The 23,203-nt window shown below is 43.5% G+C and overlaps 1 protein-coding gene across 2 annotated transcripts in view; it reads left to right on the forward strand.

Moving 5' to 3' along the window:
• Nucleotides 1-23,203, forward strand: part of lrp2b (low density lipoprotein receptor-related protein 2b) — a 116,444-nt gene that overhangs the window by 59,819 nt on the left and 33,422 nt on the right. For both annotated transcript variants that reach the window (XM_029629670.2, XM_029629669.2), the window contains exons 46-61: nucleotides 903-1,106; nucleotides 1,729-1,971; nucleotides 2,260-2,385; nucleotides 3,099-3,218; nucleotides 3,550-3,681; nucleotides 6,107-6,311; nucleotides 14,693-14,988; nucleotides 15,319-15,835; nucleotides 17,722-17,874; nucleotides 18,847-19,017; nucleotides 19,560-19,783; nucleotides 20,112-20,289; nucleotides 20,641-20,837; nucleotides 21,103-21,348; nucleotides 21,575-21,703; nucleotides 21,906-22,025. In XM_029629670.2, coding sequence (XP_029485530.2) covers nucleotides 903-1,106; nucleotides 1,729-1,971; nucleotides 2,260-2,385; nucleotides 3,099-3,218; nucleotides 3,550-3,681; nucleotides 6,107-6,311; nucleotides 14,693-14,988; nucleotides 15,319-15,835; nucleotides 17,722-17,874; nucleotides 18,847-19,017; nucleotides 19,560-19,783; nucleotides 20,112-20,289; nucleotides 20,641-20,837; nucleotides 21,103-21,348; nucleotides 21,575-21,703; nucleotides 21,906-22,025 — 3,261 coding nt within the window. The remainder of the gene's footprint in view (nucleotides 1-902; nucleotides 1,107-1,728; nucleotides 1,972-2,259; nucleotides 2,386-3,098; nucleotides 3,219-3,549; nucleotides 3,682-6,106; nucleotides 6,312-14,692; nucleotides 14,989-15,318; nucleotides 15,836-17,721; nucleotides 17,875-18,846; nucleotides 19,018-19,559; nucleotides 19,784-20,111; nucleotides 20,290-20,640; nucleotides 20,838-21,102; nucleotides 21,349-21,574; nucleotides 21,704-21,905; nucleotides 22,026-23,203) is intronic.

Below are 23,203 nucleotides of genomic sequence, written 5' to 3' on the forward strand. Positions count from 1 at the left end.
TGTCAGGGGCACATTTACAAATGAAGCATTTGTGTTTAGTTATTACGGCTCAGGCTAAGACCCTAGATCCAGACACAGGAGGCAGATAGTACGAGTCTCTGTGTTTCTTACAGTTCAAGGGGCAGGAAAAAGGTAAGTCAAGGCAGGCAAAGAGTCATAATCCAAGTCAGGCAGGTACAGGACAGGCAGAAAGGTCAGCACTGGGAAGACTAGGGGGAAAACTAGCGCACAGGGATCCCGCTGGTGGGACATGACAAACTGGCAACAGACAAACAGAAACCGTTTTCCTGTTCTGTTTTTAAAAAATGTATTTTTAATGTAACCTTTTATTTAACTAGACAAGTTGGTTACGAACACGCTGTTAAGAGTACATGTAACGAGTACATTGGGTGTCAGGGAAAATGTATGGAGTAAAAGTACATTGTCTTTAGGAATGTAGTGGAGTAAAAGTAAAAGTTGTCATAGATATAAATAGTAAAGTACAGATACCCCCCAAAAAACGATTTAAGTAGTACTTTAAAGTTTTTTTACTTAAGTATTTACACCACTTGTAAGTGGATACTGCATTGAAGATCTGACGTTGTTTTAGAGCTATAAATTCAACAAATTCAAGATTTTTCGATGTTGAAATTTTGTTACCATGATGACATAATCTTGTGGTTTAAATGTTACCCTCAAAACAAGTGTACATTGATAACTTTTTTTCAAATCCAATATATTTTCCACATCACAATAAGTTGACAAACTAAATTTAAACAAAGTTGAATGAACCAGTTTGTTCCCAGTGGGTAGTCACACACTTAACTCACAATAAGATTGAGCAACTAAAGTAACATCTACTTATGTCCATCCTGCCAATGTCTATCACCCCTGACCCTGATGATGGTTCCCTCTGCCTATAGGTCCCTCTGGTCCAGAGTGTCAGTGTCCTGTATCGGGTAACTGGTATTTGGCCAACAATGGCAGGGACTGTATCCATGACAATGGTAACCGTTGCCAGCCCGAGCAGTTCACCTGTCTGAATGGTGGCTGTATCTCAGTGCGTTTGAAGTGTGACGGCTACAGTGACTGCCAGGACAACTCAGACGAGCTGGAGAGAGTGTGCGGTGAGTGTATTTACCTCAGTCTGTTTTTTGCCGCCATTTTAGTCAAGACCCAGCAACAGCAAAGCCAAGAGCTCTTAAGTTTTGAATCTTTCAAACTCAGCGGTCATGTCAAATGTTTTATAGCTCAAGTGTGCTCCCTGTACTGTCATTTCCCTGCACCTAGCAACCTTGTTAAAAAGACTCCATTAATGGTATTTCCCATAGATTTACACACTTGCTCAATCAAATAATCAATCAAATGTATTTATAAAGCCCTGTTTAGATCAATTGTCACAAAGTGCTTTACAGTAACCTGGCGTAGACCCCAAAGACTAACCGGTGACCCCGCACATTGATTCTGTACCGGTACCCGCTGTATCTAGCCTTGCTATTGTTATTTTACTGCTGCTCTTGAATTATTTGTGACTTTTATTTCTTATTCTTATTTTTTTTAGGTATTTTATTATTTATTTATTTTTTAACTGCATTGTTGGTTAAGGGCTTGTAAGTAAGCATTTCACTGTAAGGTTGTTGTATTCAGCGCATGTGACATACAATTTGATTTGATTTGAAAAGCACAATGGCAAGGAAGAATCTTCAAGAGAAACCAGTTGTGCTCACCTTCTCTTACTTCCCCTCTCAGCCTTCCACGAGTGCTCGGCCCAGGACTTCACTTGTGACAACGGCCGCTGTGTGGCCCTGTCCTACGTTTGTGACTACGCGAATGACTGCGGCGACAACAGTGACGAGCTGGGCTGCGCGTTCCCCACCTGTGCCTCCGCCACCGAGTTCACTTGCACCAATGGACGCTGCATCTCCGCCGCCTTCGTCTGCGACGGCTACAGTGACTGCCGCGACAACGACACCTCAGACGAGATCAACTGTCGTGAGTGATAACTGCTGTGAATAGAGTTGATTTAAAGAGAGTCGAAACAAAGATATTAGCAAGAGTGCCAAAAAAGAGACTGCACTAGTCCACAGATACTGTTAAGCATCTGCACATGTGCTTAGGAGTTCACTCTGTCCAGCAACATATTAGCTGTGTGACATAAGTAAAGTTTGACCTCTTTATTCAAACTCTCTTTTCTTATGTCAGAAGTTACCCCGCTCCTTATTGTAACATCATATCGTTGAATCTACCTTTAACCTTTTCTACTTTACTTTGTTCCCTTAGCGCCCAGAACGTGTCCCTCCGGACAAACCAAGTGTGACAGCACCAACATCTGTATCTACGCGAGCCAACTGTGCGACAGTTACAACAATTGTGGGGACAACAGTGACGAGAACCCTTTGTTCTGTGGTAAGTCTAGCTATGATGTGTGTTTTGTTTTATACACTGAGTGTGCATCCTCTTTCCATGACTTAGACCGACCAGTTGAATCCAGGTGAAAGCTATGATCCCTTATTGATGTCACTTCAATCAGTGTAAATGAAGGGGAGGAGACAGGTTAAATAAGGATTTTTAAGCCTTGAGACAATTGAGACATGGAATGGGCAAGACAAAATATTTAAGTGCCTTTAAGCAGGATATGGTAGTAGGTGCCAGGCGCATCGGTTTGAGTGTGTCACGAACTGCAACGCTGCTGGGTTTTCCACGCTCAACAGTTTCCTGTGTGTGTCAAGAATAGTCCGCCCCCCAAAGGACATCCAGCCAACTTGACATAACTGTGGGATGCATTGAGAGTCAACATGGGTCAGCATCCCTGTGGAACGCTTTCGACACCTTGTAGGGTCCATGCCCCGAATTGAGGCTGTTCCGAGAGCAAAAGAGGGTGCAACTTAATATTAAGGTGTTCCTAATGTTTTGTACACTGTATATCATGCCTGTACCTGCTGTGGTTTTGGACAAGGTAGTTATCTTTTTATCCCTGACTTGTTTGCACATGTATGTTTTATCAGTTTTACGTCACTCTCCACAGTCTGTTCACTATATACTGTGCCCTTGTGTGTGTTTGGGCATACATGCGTGTGTGTGTGTGCATGCACGTTTGTGTGTGTGTGTGTGTGTTACAGCGGGCCGGACGTGCTCACCCGACCAGTTCCGTTGTGACGAGGGGAAGTGTATCCCCAGCCACTGGGTGTGTGACTGGATCAGAGACTGTGTCGACGGGACCGACGAGCCCCCCTCCTGCCGTGAGTACTACCTAACCTGGGCCATGTTCAGGCACCAAAGGCAAGAAAACAGACTGAAACAGGGAGAGATTTACCTGGACATTTCCAATAAGAAATGAAAATGTTCGTTTTCCACTTCAAAATGTTTCGCAACAGTGCACCCTAGATCATGGCCACATTCAGAAGGCAAACTTTGCTTGCAAATAATGTAATGTTGTAAAACTGTATTGATTCCGTATTCTACAAGACAGAGAGGCATACTTGTTTGATGTAACATATGTCTATCTGAATATTCAACAATGTAGTGAAAACAATAGCTGTTAAATTGTCCCCCTCTCTCTCTTTCCTCCAGAGGACCAAATAAACACCTGTCACCCTGACCAGTTCACATGCACCAACGGGAACTGTATCCCCGTGTCACTGACGTGTGACGGCAACAACGACTGCTGGGACAATAGTGACGAGGCACTGGAACTCCAATGTGGTGAGACATTACAGTATACAGTGCATTCGGAAAGTATTCAGAACCCTAGACTTTTTGTCATGTATTGTCATGTTATGTCTTGTTCCTGTTCTTTCTCTTCACTCCGTTTCCCCCTGCTGGTCGTATTAGGTTACCTTCTCTTCCTTTCCTTCCCCCAGCTGTTCCTGATCTTCTCTAACTACCTCGTTCACCCTTTTCCCACCTGTTCCCTTTTTTCCCTCTGATTAGTTCTCTATTTCTCTCTCTGTTCCTGCTTCTGTCTTTGTCAGATTCTCGTTTGAGTTTCTCATGCCAGAACCAAACTATTGTCTCGTTTGCTTCACCCTTGTCTCGTCCTGTCGGAATCTGCCTGTTCTTCTGATGCTACGTGTGATCAGGTACCTCTGTCCTCTACAACCCGCGCCTACCCAGAGAGACCAGCAGTCTGTCGCCGCTAACCCTGCTATTCTCCTCTGCTGCTAAGAAGGGGACTCTTCTGTAATATCAGAAGGACTTTATGATTTATTTGTCGCCCTCTCTGCGGGTTGTCTATTTTGCCATTCAATACATCTGAAGAGGATCTATGTCTTCCCTGTGTTTTGACATTAAAGGACTCTGTTTCTGTTAAACCGCTTTTGGGTCCTCACTCACCTGCATAACACTTTTCCCACATTTTGTTAGGTTACAGCCTTATTCTAAAACGTATTATTGATCCCCCCCCCTTACCAATCTACACAAAATACCCCATAATGACAAAGCAAAAACATTTCTTTAGAATTTTTGCTAATTTATAAAAAATATTTAAAAAGTGTTCAGACCCTTTACTCTCTACTTTGTTGAAGCACCTTTGGCAGCGATTACCGCCTTGAGTCTTCTTGGGTATGATGCTACAAGCTTGGAACACCTGTATTTGGGGAGTTTCTCCCATTCTTCTCTGCAGATCAGGTTGGATGGGGAGCGTCGCTGCACAGCTATTTTCAGGTCTTTCCAGAAATGTTCGATCAGGTTTAAGTCCGGGCTCTGGCTGGGCCACTCAAGGACATTCAGAGACTTGTCCCGAAGCCACTCCTGCTTTGTCTTGGCTGTGTACTTAGGGTTGTTGTCCTGTTGGAAGGTATAAACCTTTGCCCCAGTATTAGGTCCTGCACGCTCTGGAGCAGGTTTTCATCAAGGATCTCTCTGTACTTTGCTCCATTCATCTTTCCTGACTAGACTCCCAGTCCCTGCTGCTGAAAAACATCCCCACAGCATGATGCTGCAACCACCATGCTTCACTGTAGGGATGGTGCCAGGTTTCCTCCAGATGTGACGCTTGGCATTCAGTCAAAATAGTTCAATCTTGGTTTAATCAGACCAGAGAATCTTGTTTCTCATAGTCTGAGAGTAGGTGCCTTTGGCAAACTCCAAGCGGGCTGTCGTGCCTTTTACTGAGGAGAGGTTTCCGTCTGGTCACTCTACCATAAAGGCCTGATTGGTGGAGTGCATCAGAGATGGTTGTCCTTCTAGAAGGTTCTCCCATCTCTACAGAGGAACTCTAGAGCTCTTTCAGTGACCATCGGGTTCTTGGTCACCTCCCTGACCAAGGCCCTTCTCCCTCGATTGCTTACTTTGTCCAGGTGGCCAGTTCTAGAAAGAGTCTTGGTGGTTCCATACTTCTTCCATTTAATAATAATAGACACCACTGTGTTCTTGGACCTTCAATGCTGTGGAATTTTTTTGGCACCCTTCCTCAGATCTGATACAATCCTGTCTCGGGGCTCTACGAACAATTCCTTCAACCTCATGGCTTGGTTTTTGCTCTGGCACTGTCAACTGTGGGACCTTATATAAACAGGTGTGTGCCTTTTCAAATCATGTCCAATCAATTGAATTTATCACAGGTGGACTCCAATCAAGTTGTAGAAACATCTCAAGGATGGTCAATAGAAACAGGATGCACCTGCGCTCAATTTCGAGTCTCATAGCAAAGGGTCTGAATACTTATGTAGATCAAAAATAAAATTGAAAACATTTCTATAAACCTGTTTTCACTTTGTCATTATGGGGTATTGTGTGTAGATTGCGGAGGATTATTTATTTAATTCATTTTAGAATAAGGCTGTAACGTAACAAAATGTGGAAAAGGTCAAGGGGTCTGGACACTTCCCGAAGGCACTGTATCTCAGAATCTACACACCACAAACAACACATAAGCGTGACACTATTGGTCTATCAACTTATAATGGGGGTGCTACACCAGAAGCAGGAAATGAAAGCAATCATTTTTGTAACAATTGTGTATGCTTCAGAGTGTAAAAAGACGGTTCAGTAAAGAGAGCCATGTGTTTTGCTTCACAATGCTTCAGATGTCTCATTTGGGGTTTGTTTAAACTCTTACTACTCTGGCGCAAGACAAATATTCTTCAAAATATTGTGTGTGCATCTTTACTTACCTCTGCCATTTCAGGAGAGCGGACATGCGCTTCTCATCAGTTCACCTGCCCCCCTCCATGGCGTCCTGGCCACCCGCGCTGTGTCCCTCTGAGCTATGTGTGTGATGGGGAGAAGGACTGTGCCGACGCAGCTGATGAGCTTCAAAACTGCCCCAACCGCACCTGCCACATGAATGAGTTCGCCTGCGCCAATGGCCTGTGTATCCTCGTCCCCTTCCAGTGAGTTTGTGTGTGTGTCAGTCACATACTGTAAAAATAAGGTGTGTTTGTGTGACCAGAAGTCCTCCCAAGGATAGTAAAACAAGGGAAATTCAGAAAAGTGGGGACATTTCGCCAGTCCCCACAAGGAAAAAGGCTATGTTAGGCTTAGGGGTTAGTGTTACAATTAGGGTTAGGGTAAGAATTAGGGTTAGGGAAAATAGGATTTTGAATGGGAATCAATTGTTTGGTCCCCACAAGCGTAGTAAAACAAACGTGTGTGTTTTGTGCAAATTTGCCTCTGTATCTGTGTAAAAAAAAGGCCGGCCCTCTCAATCTGATTGGCCTTCAGATCTATAAATCACATTCATCCCAACCAATCAGGGCGCTTGGACGCACTTTAGGGCTCCGCCTCCTATCACTTCACATTAGTGCCCGGAATATACCATCCCGAGAACAAGCAGGTTTTGTGTTGCAGACGGACCTTTGGACAACTGAAGCGTCCATTGACAAGTGTGTGTTGGGAATGTTATTGTGCTAATAGGGGGTGCAATAGTAGTAAGTTACGGTACCTTATTGTGCAGTGTACTGTAACAGTGTAGATAAGTTTGCAAGTAAGAAGTTGCAGTGTTGTTTGCTAGGTCTCGTGTTAGTGCTAGCTCCAGTTACTTTGTATGTACCCTGCCCTGTGCATGCTACTTCGTCTAGTGTCTTTATTCATTGCTACAAGTGTGTTTATTGAGTCCGACTAGCCTACTCATTAGTAAGTATAAGCAATGTGTTGTATTACTTGCATGCCCCCTATGCAATATGTTTATATTATATGCATGCTACCGCTGCAGTATATTTATATCTGCAATATGTATAGCCTCTTGTGTTACATGTATAGTAGCTGGTGTCATTCTACAGATTCTAGAAGTTCCCAGAATGTTCCAGGTCTTTCTGTGCGCAAGCACATGTGCACTAGGCCTAAGTTAAGATCTCCGCCAGGCCAGAGAGAGAGCCATAAAGCTCCATGGCCTTATCCTTCTATTTCTCTCTCTCTGGACATGTACAGTGCCTTTGCAAAAGTATTCAGACCCCTTGGATTTCTTCACATTTTATTGTGTTACAAAGTGGGATTAAAACGTATTTGTCATTTTCTGTCAACATTCTGCACAAAATACTGTAATGATTACCGCCCCGTAGCACTCACGTCGGTAGCCATGAAGTGCTATGAAAGACTGGTCATGGCTCACATCAACACCACCGTGACGGAAACCCTAGACCCACTCTAATTCACATACCGCCCCAACAGATCCGCAGATGACACAATCTCAATCGCATTTCACACTGCCCTTTCCCACCTGGACAAAAGGAACACCTATGTGAGAATGCTGTTCATTGACTACAGCTCAGCATTCAACAGTGCCCACAAAGCACATCATTAAGCTAAGGACCCTTGGACTAAACACCTCCCTCTGCAACTGGATCCTGGACTTGCTGACAGGCCGCCCCCAGGTGGTAAGGGTAGGCAACAACATATCTGCCATGCTGATCCTCAACACTGGGGCCCCTCAGGGGTGCGTGCTTAGTCCCCTCCTGTACTCCCTGTTCACCCGTGACTGCATGGCCAAGCACAACTCCAACACCATCATTAAATTAGCTGACGACACAATGGTGGTAGGCCTGATCACTGACAACGATGAAACAGCCTATAGGAAGGAGGTCCCAGGACAACAACCTCTCCCTCAATGTGAGCAAAGACAAAGGAACTGATCGTGGACTACAGGAAAAGGAGGGCCGAACAGGCCCCCATTAACATTGACGGGGCTGAAGTGGAGCATCACCAACAAACTAACATGGTCCAAACACACCAAGACAGTTGTGAAGAGGGCACAACAACTCCTTTTCCCCCTCAGGAGACTGAAAAGATTTGGCATGGGTCCCTAGATCCTTAAAGTTCTACAGCTGCACCATCGAGAGCATCCTGACCGGTTGCAATCACCTCTTGGTATGGCAACTGCTCGGGATCTGACCGTAAGGCACTACAGGGTATGATCACAACATCACTGGGGCCAAGCTGCCTGACATCCAGGGAACTACAGTTGAAGTCATTAAAACTCATTTTTCAACCACTCCACAAATTTTTTGTTAACAAACTATAGTTTTGGCAAGTCGGTTAGGACATCTACTTTGCATGACACAAGTAATTGTTAATTGTAATCCAACAATTGTAACTGTAATCCAACAATTGTTTACAGACAGATTATTTGCCTCTTTGGCACTGAAAAAGAAAAATCAGCCAAGACCTCAGATTTTAAAAATTGTAGACCGCCACAAGTCTGGTTCATCCTTGGGAGCAATTTCCAAACGCCTGAAGGTACCAGGAGACAAACATACTTTGGTGCGAAAAGTGCACATCAATCTCAGAACGACAAAGGACCTTGTGAAGATGCTGGAGGAAACAGGTACAAAAGTATCTATATCCACAGTAAAACAAGTTCTATATCGACATAACCTGAAAGCTTCTCAGCAAGGAAGAAGCCACTGCTCAAAAACGCCATAAAAAACCATGAAGCACAAACCATGAAGCACGAAGGTGGCAGCATCATGTGTGGGGGTGCTTTATCGCAGGAGGGACTGGTGCACTTCACAAAATAGACGGCATCATGGGGTAGGAAAATTACGTGGATATTTTGAAGCAACATCTCAAGTCATCAGTCAGGAAGTTAATTATCCTTTTCGGGCTAGGGGTTCCGCTAGCGGAACGTTTCGACAACATCTGGTGAGGTGGCAGAGCGTGAAATTCAAAACAAATTATTAGAAATATTTAACTTTCATACATTCACAAGTGCAATACACCAAATTAAAACTTAACTTCTTGTTAATCTAGCCATCATGTCAGATTTCGAAAATGCGAAAGCACACCATGTGATTATGTTAGGACAGCGCCTAGCCACAAAAACCATACAGCCATTTTCCAGCCAAGGAGAGAGCTCGCAAAAGTCAGAAATTGCAATTAAATTAATCACTAACCTTTGATCTTGGGTGGCACTCCCAGGACTCCATGTTACACAATAAATGTTTGTTTTGTTCAATGAAATCCCTCTTTATACCCAAAAACCTCAGTTTAAATTGGCGCGTTATGTTCAGTAATGCATTGTCTCAAATAACATCCGGTGAAATTGCAGAGAGCCAAATCAAATTACAGAGATACTCATCATAAACATTGATGATACAAGTGTTATACATAGGATTAAAGAAACTTCTTGTTAATCCAGCCGATGTGTCAGATTTCAAAAAGGCTTTACGGTTAAAGCAAACCATGCTATTATCTGAGGACAGCACCCCATCAAACAAAGACAGACAATCATAATTCAACCCGCCAGGCATGACACGAAACTCAGAAATAAAGATATAATTCATGCCGTACCTTTGACGAGCTTCTTCTGTTGGCACTCCAATATGTCCCATACACATCACACATGGTCCTTTTGTTCGATTAATCCCGTAGTTATATATCCAAAATGTCCATTTATTTAGTGCGTCTGATCCAGAAAAACACCGGTTCCAACTCGCGCAACATGACTACAAAATATCTCATAAGTTACCTGTAATCTTTGTCCAAACATTTCAAACAACAATTTTTACACAAATAATCGCTAAAATTTAAGACTGGATAAACTCTCTTCAATACCGGAGGAAAACAAAGTGGAGCGTGCTTTTCAGATCACGCGCCTCTATCAAACAGTACACTTCACTCAACCCTCATTCTGAACAGGGCTATTTCTTCATTTCTCAAAGGAAAAACATCAACCAATTTTTAAAGACTGTTGACATCCAGTGGAAGCGAAATGAACTGCAAGCTACTTCCTTAGAATTCTAGATTCCCAATGAAAATCCATTGAAAAGAGAGACCTAAAAAATAAAATCCTGGATGGTTTGTCCTCGGGGTTTCGCCTGCCAAATAAATTCTGTTATACTCACAGACATCATTCAGACAGTTTTAAAAACGTCAGTGTTTTCTATCCAAATCTACTAATACTATGCATATCATAGCTTCTGGGGCTGAGTAGCAGGCAGTTTACTTTGGGAACACTTTTCATCCGAATGTGATGAATACTGCCCCCTAGCCCGAAAAGGTTTTAACAGCTTCTACCCCAAAGCCATAAGACTGCTGAACAATTAATCAAATGGCCACCCGGACTATTTACATTGACCCCCACCACCCCTTTGTTTTTACACTGCTGCTACTTGCTGTCTATCTATGCATAGTCCCTTTACAAATTACCTCGACTAACCTGTACCCCTGCACATTGGCTTGGTACCGGGACCCCCTGTATATAGCCTTGTTATTTTTATGTTGGAACCTATGGGCTTGTAAGTAAGCATTTCACGGTAAGGTCTATAATACCTGTTGTACTCAGCGCATATGACAATTAACATTTGATTTGATGTTAATAGAAATGAAATAACTAAATTAGTCGTTGCATAAATATTCAGCTCCCTGAGTTAGTACATGTTAGAAATACCTATACTAGTGTATAATCCACAGCATAATTATTAACTTGGCCATACTTTAAGAGTTTTAAAGCGTGGATACTAATGGATACTAATTATTGTATTGTTTCCCCTTTTAAAACCACACAACAATATACAGTGGGGAGAACAAGTATTTGGTACACTGCTGATTTTGCAGGTTTTCCTACTTACAAAGCATGTAGAGGTAGTGTAATGTTTATCATAGGTACACTTCAACTGTGAGACGGAGACGGAATCTAAAACAAAAATCCAGAAAATCAATTAATTTGCATTTTATTGCATGACATAAGTATTTGATACATCAGAAAAAGCAGAACTTAATATTTGGTACAGAAACCTTTGTTTGCAATTACAATTACAATTACAATTACTACGTTTCCTGTAGTTCTTGACAAGGTTTGCACACACTGCAGCAGGGATTTTGGCCCACTCCTCCATACAGACCTTCTCCAGATCCTTCAGGTTTAAGGGCTATCCCTGGGCAATACGGACTTTCAGCTCCCTCCAAAGATTTTCTATTGGCTTCAGGTCTGGAGACTGGCTAGGCCACTCCAGGACCTTGAGATGTTTCTTACGGATCAACTCCTTAGTTGCCCTGGCTGTGTGTTTCGGGTCGTTGTCATGCTGGAAGACCCAGCCATGACCCATCTTCAATGCTCTTACTGAGGGAAGGAGGTTGTTGGCCAAGATCTCGCGATACATGGCCCCATCCATCCTCCCCTCAATACGGTGCAGTCGTCCTGTCCCCTTTGCAGAAAAGCATCCCCAAAGAAGGATGTTTCCACCTCCATGCTTCACGGTTGGGATGGTGTTCTTGAGGTTGTACTCATCCTTCTTCTTCCTCCAAACACAGCGAATGGAGTTTAGACCAAAAAGCTCTATTTTTGTCTCATCAGACCACATGACCTTCTCCCATTCCTCCTCTGGATCATCCAGATGGTCATTGGCAAACTTCAGATGGGCCTGGCCATGCGCTGGCTTGAGCAAGGGGACCTTGCGTGCGCTGCACTAATGTGTTACTAATGGTTTTCTTTGAGACTGTGGTCCCAGCTCTCTTCAGGTCATTGACCAGGTCCTGCCGTGTAGTTCTGGGCTGATCCCTCACCTTCCTCATGATCATTGATGCCTCACGAGGTGAGATCTTGCATAGAGCCCCAGACCGAGGGTGATTGACCGTCATCTTGAACTTCTTCCATTTTCGAATAATTGCGCCAACAGTTGTTGCCTTCTCACCAAGCTGCTTGCCTATTATCCTGTAGGCCATCCCAGCCTTGTGCAGGTCTAAAATTTTATCCCTGATGTCCTTACACAGCTCTCTGGTCTTGGCCATTGTGGAGAGGTTGGAGTCGGTTTGATTGAGTGTGTGGACAGGTGTCTTTTATACAGGTAACGAGTTCAAACAGGTGCAGTTAATACAGGTAATGAGTGGAGAACAGGAAGGATTCTTAAAGAAAAACAGATCTGTGAGAGACGGAATTCTTAGTGGTTGGTAGAATGCAATAAATAAAATGCAAATTACTTAAAAATCATACAATGTATGACGTCTCTCACTGTTGAAGTGTACCTATGATAAAAATGACAGACCTCTACATGCTTTGTAAGTAGGAAAACCTGCAAAATCGGCAGTGTATCAAATACTTGTTCTCCCCACTGTAAATAACTTCTAATGGAATCCACTGTGTCTGTGCGTGTGTGGCATGGGCCTCAACATCATGTTCTGACCGGACAGCACTAGGGTTGTGCAGTATGTAGATTTTCATATCGTCATACCGTCGTCCCCTCTTCCCAGGATTTACGGTATTACCGGCTTGGTACACACGGGGGTGCCAAAAACAGCAAAAAATCCCATTGGGCATCTATTACCAGAATTCTAACAAAATTAGCAAAAGTATTAGCGAATTCCCATGGAGACTGCTAGCTAAAGATGCTAACAAGCGCAAACAAATATAAACAAATGCAATGACCGCCAATCCAGGTCATGAAGTTATACATACAATATATACAACATACAATATATATATACTGAATATCAGAATTCATTTTTTCACGCAGGAAAAATATATATAATGAGTTCATGCTGCGTTTTGTAAACGCAAATGTAAAATTGTTATTGTAATTTCTGCTCGGCATCAGACACATTTTGTGCTTCAGTTGCACTTCTCCACTTGGATGAGAATTCATGAACGGTGTCATTAAATCAGCAAACAGCGCTCTGACTGATAAATACTTTTCTCTTGGTTTAGCCAGCCTACTTTTCTCTGGTAAAATGAAAAATTACCTTTAAACAAAACATTAGGAAATGTAGCTGGCTACATCCTTTCTGTGATAAACATTTTTATTTATTTAACTAGTCAAGTCAGTTAAGAACAAATTCTTATTTACAATGATGGCCTAGGAACAGTGGGTTAACTGCCTTCTTCAGGGGCAGAACAGATTTTTGACCTTCTCAAGAATTTGATCTAGCCACCTTTCGGTTAATGGACAAACGCTCTAACCACTAGGCTACCTGCTGCCCCAATATATGATGGCCATGCATCGTTTTAGCAAAAAATACCATGCTTTTTCATTGTAAGCTCATTTACTTGTGACTGCCAGCTAAATAGCGTTGCACTTCTGTTAGCTTAATTTTCATCAGATTACATTTTCGGCCAAATGTCATGCGCTAATGTATTTTCTGTAAATGAAAATTATAGTTGAAAAAAAACACTTGACTTTTAATATAAAACGCGACCCGTGTCAATATAAAGCTGGACTCACCTGCTCCCGCTTTCTCCTGTTGTGCTAGTTACAATCTGGCTCAACTGTTAAGGGTAACTATGGTAAGCTTCATAATGTAAAATCATGTGATGGGTGAAATGAAGAACCCAATATTCTTTATCTCCTAACAAATTGCACAACTTGACTGCAGGTATTTACTTAAATAGTAGCTACAAATATTACAATTTATTGAAAAACTTCAATGAAATAGTTTCAATGGTATTGATGGTATTAAAAAAACATCCCGTTGCTATTTTCAAATAGCTTGTTATACGGTACACCGCCCAAGGCTAGACAGCACAATAATGGGCAGATCTTAGTGAATCAGTTCAAGTGGACTAGCGGGTGAGGGCCACTCAACCATAAAGGCCTGATTTAGTGGAGTGTTACAGAGATGGTTGTCCTTCTGGAAGGTTCTCCCATCTCCACAGAGGAACTCTGGAGCTCTGTCAGAGTGACCATTTGGTTCTTGGTCACCTCCCTGACCAAGGCCCTTCTCCCCCGATTGCTCTGTTTGGCCGGGCGGCCAGATCTAGGAAGAGTCTTGGTGGTTCCAATCTTCTTCCATTTAAGAATGATGGAGGCTACTGTGTTCTTGGGGACCTTCAATGCTTCAGAAATGTTTTGGTACCCTTGCCCAGATCTGTGCCTCAACACAATCCTGTCTCGGAGCTCTACTGACAATTCATTCGACCTCATGGCTTGGTTTTCACTCTGACATGCACTGTTAACTGTAGGACCTTATAGACAGGTGCGTGCCTTTCCAAATCATGGACAATCAATTGAATTTACCACAGGTGGACTCCAATCAATTTCAAGATTTCAAGGATGACCAATGGAAACAGGGTGCAGGGTGGAAACAGGTTGCATCTGAGCTCAATTTCGAGGTTCATTGCAAAGTGTCTGAATAGTTATAGGGTATTGTGTAGAATTATTTTTTAAAAATCATCTGTTTTAGAATAAGGCTGTAACGTAACAAAATATGGAAAAAGTCAAGGGGTCTGAATACTTTCCGGATGCACTGTATTTTTGTTGAGTGTCTCTCTCTCTCTCGTACATTGAAGAGTAGGGGTACTTACACAAAGACTTCATACCCCATTGTTTACCTCCCCTCCTGTTAGCTGTGACCGAGTCAATGACTGCGGGGATGGCAGCGACGAGTTGGACTGTTCCTACGACACCTGCACCAGCTACCAGTTCACCTGCCAAAACGGCGCCTGCATCCCAGCCACCTTTGCCTGCGATGGCGAGGCTGACTGTCTGGACGGTTCTGACGAGGCAGAAGGCATGTGCAGCACCCCCCAGCCTACCTGCGCCCCGGGAGAGTACTTGTGCAAGTCGGGCGAGTGTATTGACACCCACAAGGTCTGCAACTCGCAGAAGGACTGCTCGGATAACAGTGATGAGAAGGGATGCGGTAAGATCTCTCGTACAGCGAAGGATGTAACACAATGGGGAAGGGATACATTTATTTTCTTTAAGTGAATGGAGGTTGTGACAGTTGTACAATAGGCATGTGAATGTAACCACACTAAATTTATGATATTTCAAGACGTACACTGTTTTTGGAGTAGGAAATACTGTAAGTATGTGGAGTAGGAAATTAGTATTTGCAGTAAGAACATAAGAATTTAGAGTAGGAAAAGGGAACTTTGATTTGGATTCCTAGATTAATCTTACAGCACATCTTAATCTTACAGAACTCATCCTACCTCTCTCTATCTCCTTCCCTCTCTACTCTGTGCAGGAATTAACGAATGCCAAGATCCGTCGGTCCACAAGTGTGCCCAGGTCTGCACCGACACCCTGACAGGTTACTACTGCTCGTGTAATGCCGGCTACCACCTCATGCCTGATGGTAAGGCGTGCGCAGACCTGGACGAGTGCCGCGACACGCCAGCCGTCTGTAGCCAGATCTGCGAGAACTCCGCCGGCTCCTTCCACTGCAAATGCGCCCCGGGCTACGTGCGTGAGCCAGACGGGCGCACGTGCCGCCAGAACAGCGCCATCGCCCCTTATCTTCTGTACAGTAATCTTTATTACATTCGTAATTTGACGACTGACGGTTCGCAGCTGAGCGTGGTTCTGCAAGGACTGTCGAATGTGGTGGCGCTGGATTTTGACCATTACGAAAAGAGGCTGTACTGGTTGGATGCGGGAATGGTGCGGATTGAGAGGATGCGATTCGACGGCAGTGAGAGGGAGACGATAGTGGATAACAACGTGGTAGGGGCTGAGGGAATGGCGGTGGATTGGGTTGGCAGGTGAGTGAAGGGGGAGGGGTATCAGAGCTTTATTGTAATTTTAAAATCATTGGCCTCATGGCGACGCAGTTTCCTTAATCTCCAGCACCTCAATTGGAAAGGACAGGTGAGGGAAAACTATGAGTGTGAATCATTTCATGATGCACTGTGTTGTGTTCAAAAGCTTAATAAATCTGTCTCACAATTCACATTTTGATTATAGCCTACAGTTGGCTTACACATTTGTATCTCCTTACAATTATATGTTTCATAGCAAAAGGTCTATATATACAGTGGAAAGAAAAAGTATGTGAACCCTTTGGAATTACCTCGATTTCTGCATAAATTTGTCAGAAAAGTTGATCTGATCTTCATCTAAGCCACAACAATAGACAAACACAGTCTGCTTAAACTAATAACACACAAACAATTATACATTTTCATGTCTTTACTGAACACACTGTGTAAACATTCCCAGTGCAGGGTGGGAAAAGTATGTGAACTCCTTTTTGCAGCAATAACTTCAACCAAACATTTTCTGTAGCTGCGAATCAGAACTGCACAACGGTCAGGAGGAATATTGGATTGTCTTGGGATGTCTGGTGTGAACCACTCTCTTGAGCTCATGCCACAGCATCTCAATCGGGTTGAGGTCAGGACTCTTACTGGGCCTCTCCAGAAGCTGTATTTTCTTCTGTTGAAGCCATTCTGTTATTCATTTACATCTGTGTTTTTTGTCGTTGTCCTGTTGCATCACCCAACTTCTGTTGAGCTTCAATTGGCGGACAGATAGCCTTACATTCTCCTGCAAAATGTCTTGTTAAACTTGGGAATTCATTTTTCCGTCGATGATAGCAAGCTGGCCAGGCCCTGAGACAGCAAAGCAGCCCCAAACCATGATGCTCCCTCCACCATACTTTACAGTTGGGACAAGGTTTTGATGTTGCTGTGCTGTGCCTTTTTTTCTCCACACATAGTGTTGTGTGTTCCTTCCAAACAACTCAACTGTAGTTTCATCTGTCCACAGAATATTTTGCCAACATCCAGGTGCTCTTTTGCGAACCTCGGACGTGCAGTAATGTTTTTTTTGGACAGCAGTGGCTTCTTCCATGGTGTCCTCCCATGAACACCATACTTGTTTAGTTTTCTACATATAGTAGACTCGTCAACAGAGAAGTTAGCATGTTCCAGAGATTTCTGTAAGTCTTTAGCTGACACTCTAGGATTCTTCTTTAACCTCATTGAACATTCTGCGCTGTGCTCTTGCAGTCATCTTTGCGGGACGGCCACTCCTAGGGAGAGTAGCAACAGTGCTGAACTTTCTCCATTTGTAGATCATTTGTTTTACCATGGACTGATGAACAATAAAGTTTTTAGAGATACGTATGTAACCATTTTCAGCTTTATGGAAGTTAACCATTCTTAATCTTAGGTCTTTGAGATCTCTTTTGTTCAATGCATGGTTCACATCAGGCAATGCTTCTTGTGAATAGCAAACTCAAATTTTGTGAGCGTTTTTATAGGGCAGGGCAGCTCTAACCAACATCTCCAACCTTGTCTCCAGGTTAGCGGACTCCTGACTCCAATTAGCTTTTGGAGAAGTCATTAGCCTAGGGGTTCACATACTTTTCCCAACCTACACTGTGGGTTCCCAACCTACACTGTTTAAATGATGTATTCAATATAGATAAGAAAAATGCAATAATTTGTGTGTTATTAGTTTAAGCACACTGTGTTCATCTATGGTTGTGACTTAGATGAAGATCAGATCAAATTTTAGGACCAATTTATGCAGAAATCCAGGTAATTCCAAAGGGTTCACATACTTTTTCTTGCCACTGTATGATATTGTATCTATGCACATGTCCATAGTCATTCTTGTATGTTTATGTGTGTGTATCCCAAAGGAAGCTCTACTGGGTAGACGGTTACTACGGCTCTCTCCACGTGTCAGAGCTGGATGGTCGTTTCCAGAAGAAGTTGCTGAGTGGCTGCGTGGGACCTAACGCCACCTACTGCTTTGTCCGGCCCCGTGCCGTAGCCGTCAACCCCAAATATGGGTACTAACCAGTGGAGGCTGCTGAGGGGAGGACGGCTCATAATAATGGCTGGAACAGAGCGAATGGCATGGCATCAAACACATGGGAACCACGTGTTTGATGTATTTCAAATCGAATCAAGTTTTATTAGTCACATGCGCCGAATACAACAGGTGTAGACCTTACAGTGAAATGCTCACTTACGAGCCCCTAACCAACAACGCAGTTATAAAAATATATGAATAATAAATAAAAGTAACAAGTAATTAAAGAGTGGCAGTAAAATAACAATAGCGAGACTATATACAGGTGGGTACCGGTACAGGACTAATGTGCGGGGGCACCGGTGTGTTGAGGTAATATGTACATGTAGGTAGAGTCATTAAAGTGACTATGCATAGATTATAACAACAGAGAGTAGCAGCGTTCTAAAAGAGGGGGGGCAATGCAAATAGTCTGGGTAGCCATTTGATTAGGTGTTCAGGAGTCTTATGGCTTCGGGGTAGAAGCTGTTTAGAAGCCTCTTGGACCTAGACTTGGCGCTCCGGTACCGCTTGCCATGCGGTAGCAGAGAGAACAATCTATGACTAGGTTGGCTGGAGTCTTTGACACTTTAGGGCCTTCCTCTGACACCACCTGGTACTGTATAGAAGTCCTGGATGGCAGGAAGCTTGGCCCCAGTTGATACCATTCCACCTATTCTGCTCCAGCTATTACCACAAGCCTGTTCTCCCCAATTAAGGTGCCACCAACCTCCTGTGGTACTGACATACACATGCACGCGCATACACACAAACATACGAGGTCCCACACATCCCCACCTGCACGATAGAGGAAGAGTGGCCATTCTTAATTAATGGCAGATATTGAGGCATTTTTCGATAATCATGACATCTTTGATATATTATTGAGTAATACCAGTTAACAAATTACATCACATTTTTTGTTCCCTTTTTTAAAATTTACTCTCCATTTGATTCTCTCTGCCTGCAGCTGGCTGTATTGGACAGACTGGGGGGACACCGCCTACATTGGCAGGGTTGGTATGGATGGTACCAACGCCACTGCCCTCATCACCACCAAGCTGGAGTGGCCCAGTGCCCTGACCATTGACTACACCACCAACAAGATCTTCTTCGCCGACTCCCACCTCAATTTCCTAGAGTGAGATATCAACACAACGCTGTCTTCAGAGATGAACTTAATAATTCACTCTTAATACTTTTCTCTGTAGTACTATCGGGCTTTATCATGAAAGTGTCATAGGGCAGAAAAATAAGGCAATATGACCCCATCACATCTATGCCTTGAATATCAGGGTTGAATGAGATCATGTTCAGTTGAAGAAAAAAACACTTGAGGATAAGTAGGTAAGAAAATCCCTAGTAGAGAAAAGGCAATGGAGGAAAAAACTCTTTATTTAGGAAGAAAGCAAGGAGCCCGGGCCCATCCTTCTCAAGCTTGCCTGTTTGAAGTCCAGAGATCATGATCAAAGAGGTCAGACAGGAGCTGCCCTACAGAATATTACATTGATATACATTTTCTTTGTTTATTTGGATCCCCATTGAGCTGTTACAGTCTTAACAGCTATTCTTCTTGGTGTGCACAACAAAAAAAAAACATTAAAAAAAACAAAAGACAAGAACAAAATAAAGACAACAGAACAGTACAGTTAAAGTGTATGCCCTCTCTCTAACTCTCTAAAGTTTTGCTGATATGGACGGGGAGAACCGCCACCGGGCCATAGCAGGCTCCCTGCCTCACCCCTTTGCCGTCACCCTGTTTGAAGACTGGGTCTACTGGACTGACTGGAACACCCACACCGTTGAGAAGGCCCACAAGTACACTGGCACCGGCCGCGTCGTCATGGGCAACAACACACACCGGCCAAACGACATCCATGTATACCATCCCTACAGGCAGCCTCGCAGTATGTATAGTACTGTGCCCTTTGAACCTTTGGAATTCCCATACATTGCTTGCTTCATTTTCATTTGTATACACCACTGTTGTACTTGTCTTTCCTGCACTCATATTTGTATTTTCTTACTGGCCCTGATTTTGCAGATAGCAGCTTATTTAAAATACATGTTTTACTTGCAATGACTTTGATATGTGGTTGTTTTCCTCTACCCTAGTTGAATGCACTTACTGGATAACAGCATTTGCTGAATGGCTTGAATGTCCATCGAGACAATATTATTAGCTTTCCATCATAGATGCGTCCATTCTTATGGCTGCTGATTGGTGTTTCCTAGGCGATAACCCTTGTGCAACACACCACCTAACCTGTAGCCACCTGTGTCTGATTGGTCCTGGCGGGACCAGCGCTACGTGTGAGTGTCCAGACCACTTCATTGGCCTCTCCGTGGGCTTCAAGATCCAGTGTGTGGCCGACTGTTCCAGCACCCAGTTCCGCTGCGGAGACAACGAGAAGTCAGTCTGAATTTATGTCACTTATGTCACTTATCAGGAATATTTGTTTTCCATGTAGTATCATTTGAATCAGGTTTTTTTTGGATCAGATACTGACACAACCGTACAATTTAGGGCTTTTCACACTACCGAGCTGAGCCAAACTAAGTTGTACTAAGCTTGCTTGAAAAGGACAATGTGAAATATTTGAGCGAGCACAGTTTGGTTCGGTGAGTGTGGAAAAGGGTATTTGGAGCCATGTGACTATTTGCTTGATAACTTGTGTGGTTGCACAGTTGTCTAAATTCATTAAGTGAGTGAGTTAACTCTTTACTCTCCCACCTCCCTCCACCTTTCCTTCTCATCCCCTAGGTGTGTCTCCATCTGGTGGAAGTGTGATGGTCAGTCCGACTGTGGTGACGGGTCCGACGAACCCCTCACCTGCCCGCCCCGCTACTGTCCAATTGGTCAGTTCCAGTGCCAGGATGGGAACTGCACTTATCCTGGCTTCCTGTGTGATGGACACGCTGACTGCCGTGACAATTCAGATGAGGACGCTGCCCTCTGCAGTACGAAAACCCTATTCCACCTATTTGTACCATACTACTTCCATCCCATCAGACAATGCAGCGCTTGTTTTCTACTAGCGTCAGAAACCCACAGTGTGATTGTTCAACTGCTCTCGTTGCTCTATCTTTCTGTTGTAGTGTCTTTAATTGCGATTACGAACAAACCTTGGGAAGGGGGGGCAACCCAGTCTGATCCCTCAAGATAAACTAAAACTTTCAGAGATGTGGCCTTCGAATCAAAACACCCAATCCTTCAATCCCCTAGGTGACCACAGGTGTGCAGAAAATCAGTTCCAGTGTAAGAACAAGCAGTGCATCCCTGTGTCACTGCACTGTGACGGCATCATCGACTGTTCTGATGGGAGTGACGAGGATCCTGATGGCTGTGCCCAGAAGACATGCCGACCGGGCCAGTTCACGTGCGCAAACGGAGTGTGTATCCCGCCCAACTATGTGTGTGACGCTCAGAACGACTGCGGAGATAGATCCGATGAGCCCTACGAGATCTGCAGTGAGTTTGCTATGTTTGTATAAGTCTGGATTTTTTCGTTCGGTGCTAATTTAGAATGTATGTTTTATGTACCGAAACAGTGGCACTTATAGGATCAGGAGAGAATTGGGCTCCGTCATCTGCATAGTGCTTAATAAATAAAAAAACACTGTCTTGCAGAAACACTCACTGCGTCCATCTTTTTTCTCTATCTATCCCTTCATCCCTTTGTCTCCTCCCTCTGTAGTGGGGCCAGAATATAACTGCGACGAGCTCACAGAGTTCTCCTGTAAGACCAACTACCGCTGTATCCCCACCTGGGCCGTGTGCGATGGCTTCAATGACTGCATCGACAACACTGACGAGCAGAACTGTGGTGTGTGTGTGTGTGTATGCTTGTGATATAAGGGCAAAGTTACATTGTCTGAATATGGATACAGAAAATGTATAGCAGGCTACCAATCACATTTCTGTAAGCTCCGGGTCCTGCCTTTTCCTTACATTTCACTAAATAACTTCAAATAGATCATTTCAAACTATTTGACCCCTCATTAACCTGACCCCTGACCTATTCACAGAGGCGTTGACCTGTGACCCCCTGGGGGACTTCCGTTGTGACAACCACCGCTGTGTGCCCATCCGCTGGAAGTGTGACGGCAGCAACGACTGTGGTGACGGCTCTGATGAGAGGGACTGCGGTGAGTAGAGGTCAACTACATAACCATCTAATAGGGATCAACTTCGTAGCCCTCTCATGCGGTTCAACTCTGTAGCCCTCCTAATGGAATTCAACTCCATAGCCATCTAACAGGGTTCAAAGAAATTATGCAAAAAAGGTAAGAAACAAATCAGACTGCTCAGCTGATTTAGTTTACATACTGTCATTTGAGAAATGCTGTGACTAAACTTTAAAAAATAAATCATATTACCAAAACAAGATAAACAACATCAACAATGGGGAAAGAATTGAGCACCTGTTACGTCCGTCGTCGGAATGAGACCAAAGCGCAGCATGGAAAGTGTACATCTTTCTTTATTTTAGATGAACACCGAAAACAACACAAGCTCAACGACCGTAAAGTTCTGCAGGGCTATACAGCAACAATGCAAAAACAAGATCCCACAAACTCAGGTGGAAAACAGGCTGCCTAAGTATGATTCCCAATCAGAGACAACGATAGACAGCTGCCTCTGATTGGGAACCATACCCGGCCAACAAGGAAATAGAAAACTAGAATGCCCACCCAAATCACACCCTGACCTCACCAAATAGAGAAATAAACAGGCTCTCTAAGGTCAGGGTGTGACAGCACCTTACATTTGGTTTTCTGCCAATAATATAATGACTCCATCGTTCATTGAAGTTGATGGATAATTTATAACAAAACTTTTTGATAAAGACAATTGTTAGCAGACTGTACTGTTACCCCTATTTGCCATGCCTTTAACCAAAGCCTAAAGGAGTGTGTGTCCACAGTTATGGAAGGAAGCTAAAGTAATTTCACTACCTAAAAATAGTAAAGCACCCTTTGCTGAATCTAACAGCCGCCCAATCAGTTTGATGCCTGTTCTTAGTAATCTAATGGAGAGAATTGTGTTTGAACAATACAAAACTTTTTTTTTTACAAAATAGCAAACTACTGACTTCCAGCAAGCATATAGGGAAGGGCACTCAACTTGTACTGCACTGACTCAAATGAATGTCTAATAAGATGATAGATGAAGCTGTATTGTTAGATTTCAGTGCAGCCTTTGATGTTATTGATCATTAAAAAACATTTTTTAACTCACTTGTTATGGCTTTACATCACTTGCCGTCACATGGTTGGAGAGTTACTTACAGAACCCAGAGAGTATTCTTCAATGGAAGCTTCTC

This window comes from Oncorhynchus nerka, linkage group LG23 (genome assembly GCF_034236695.1).
Source record: "Oncorhynchus nerka isolate Pitt River linkage group LG23, Oner_Uvic_2.0, whole genome shotgun sequence".
NCBI classification, from domain to species: domain Eukaryota; kingdom Metazoa; phylum Chordata; class Actinopteri; order Salmoniformes; family Salmonidae; genus Oncorhynchus; species Oncorhynchus nerka.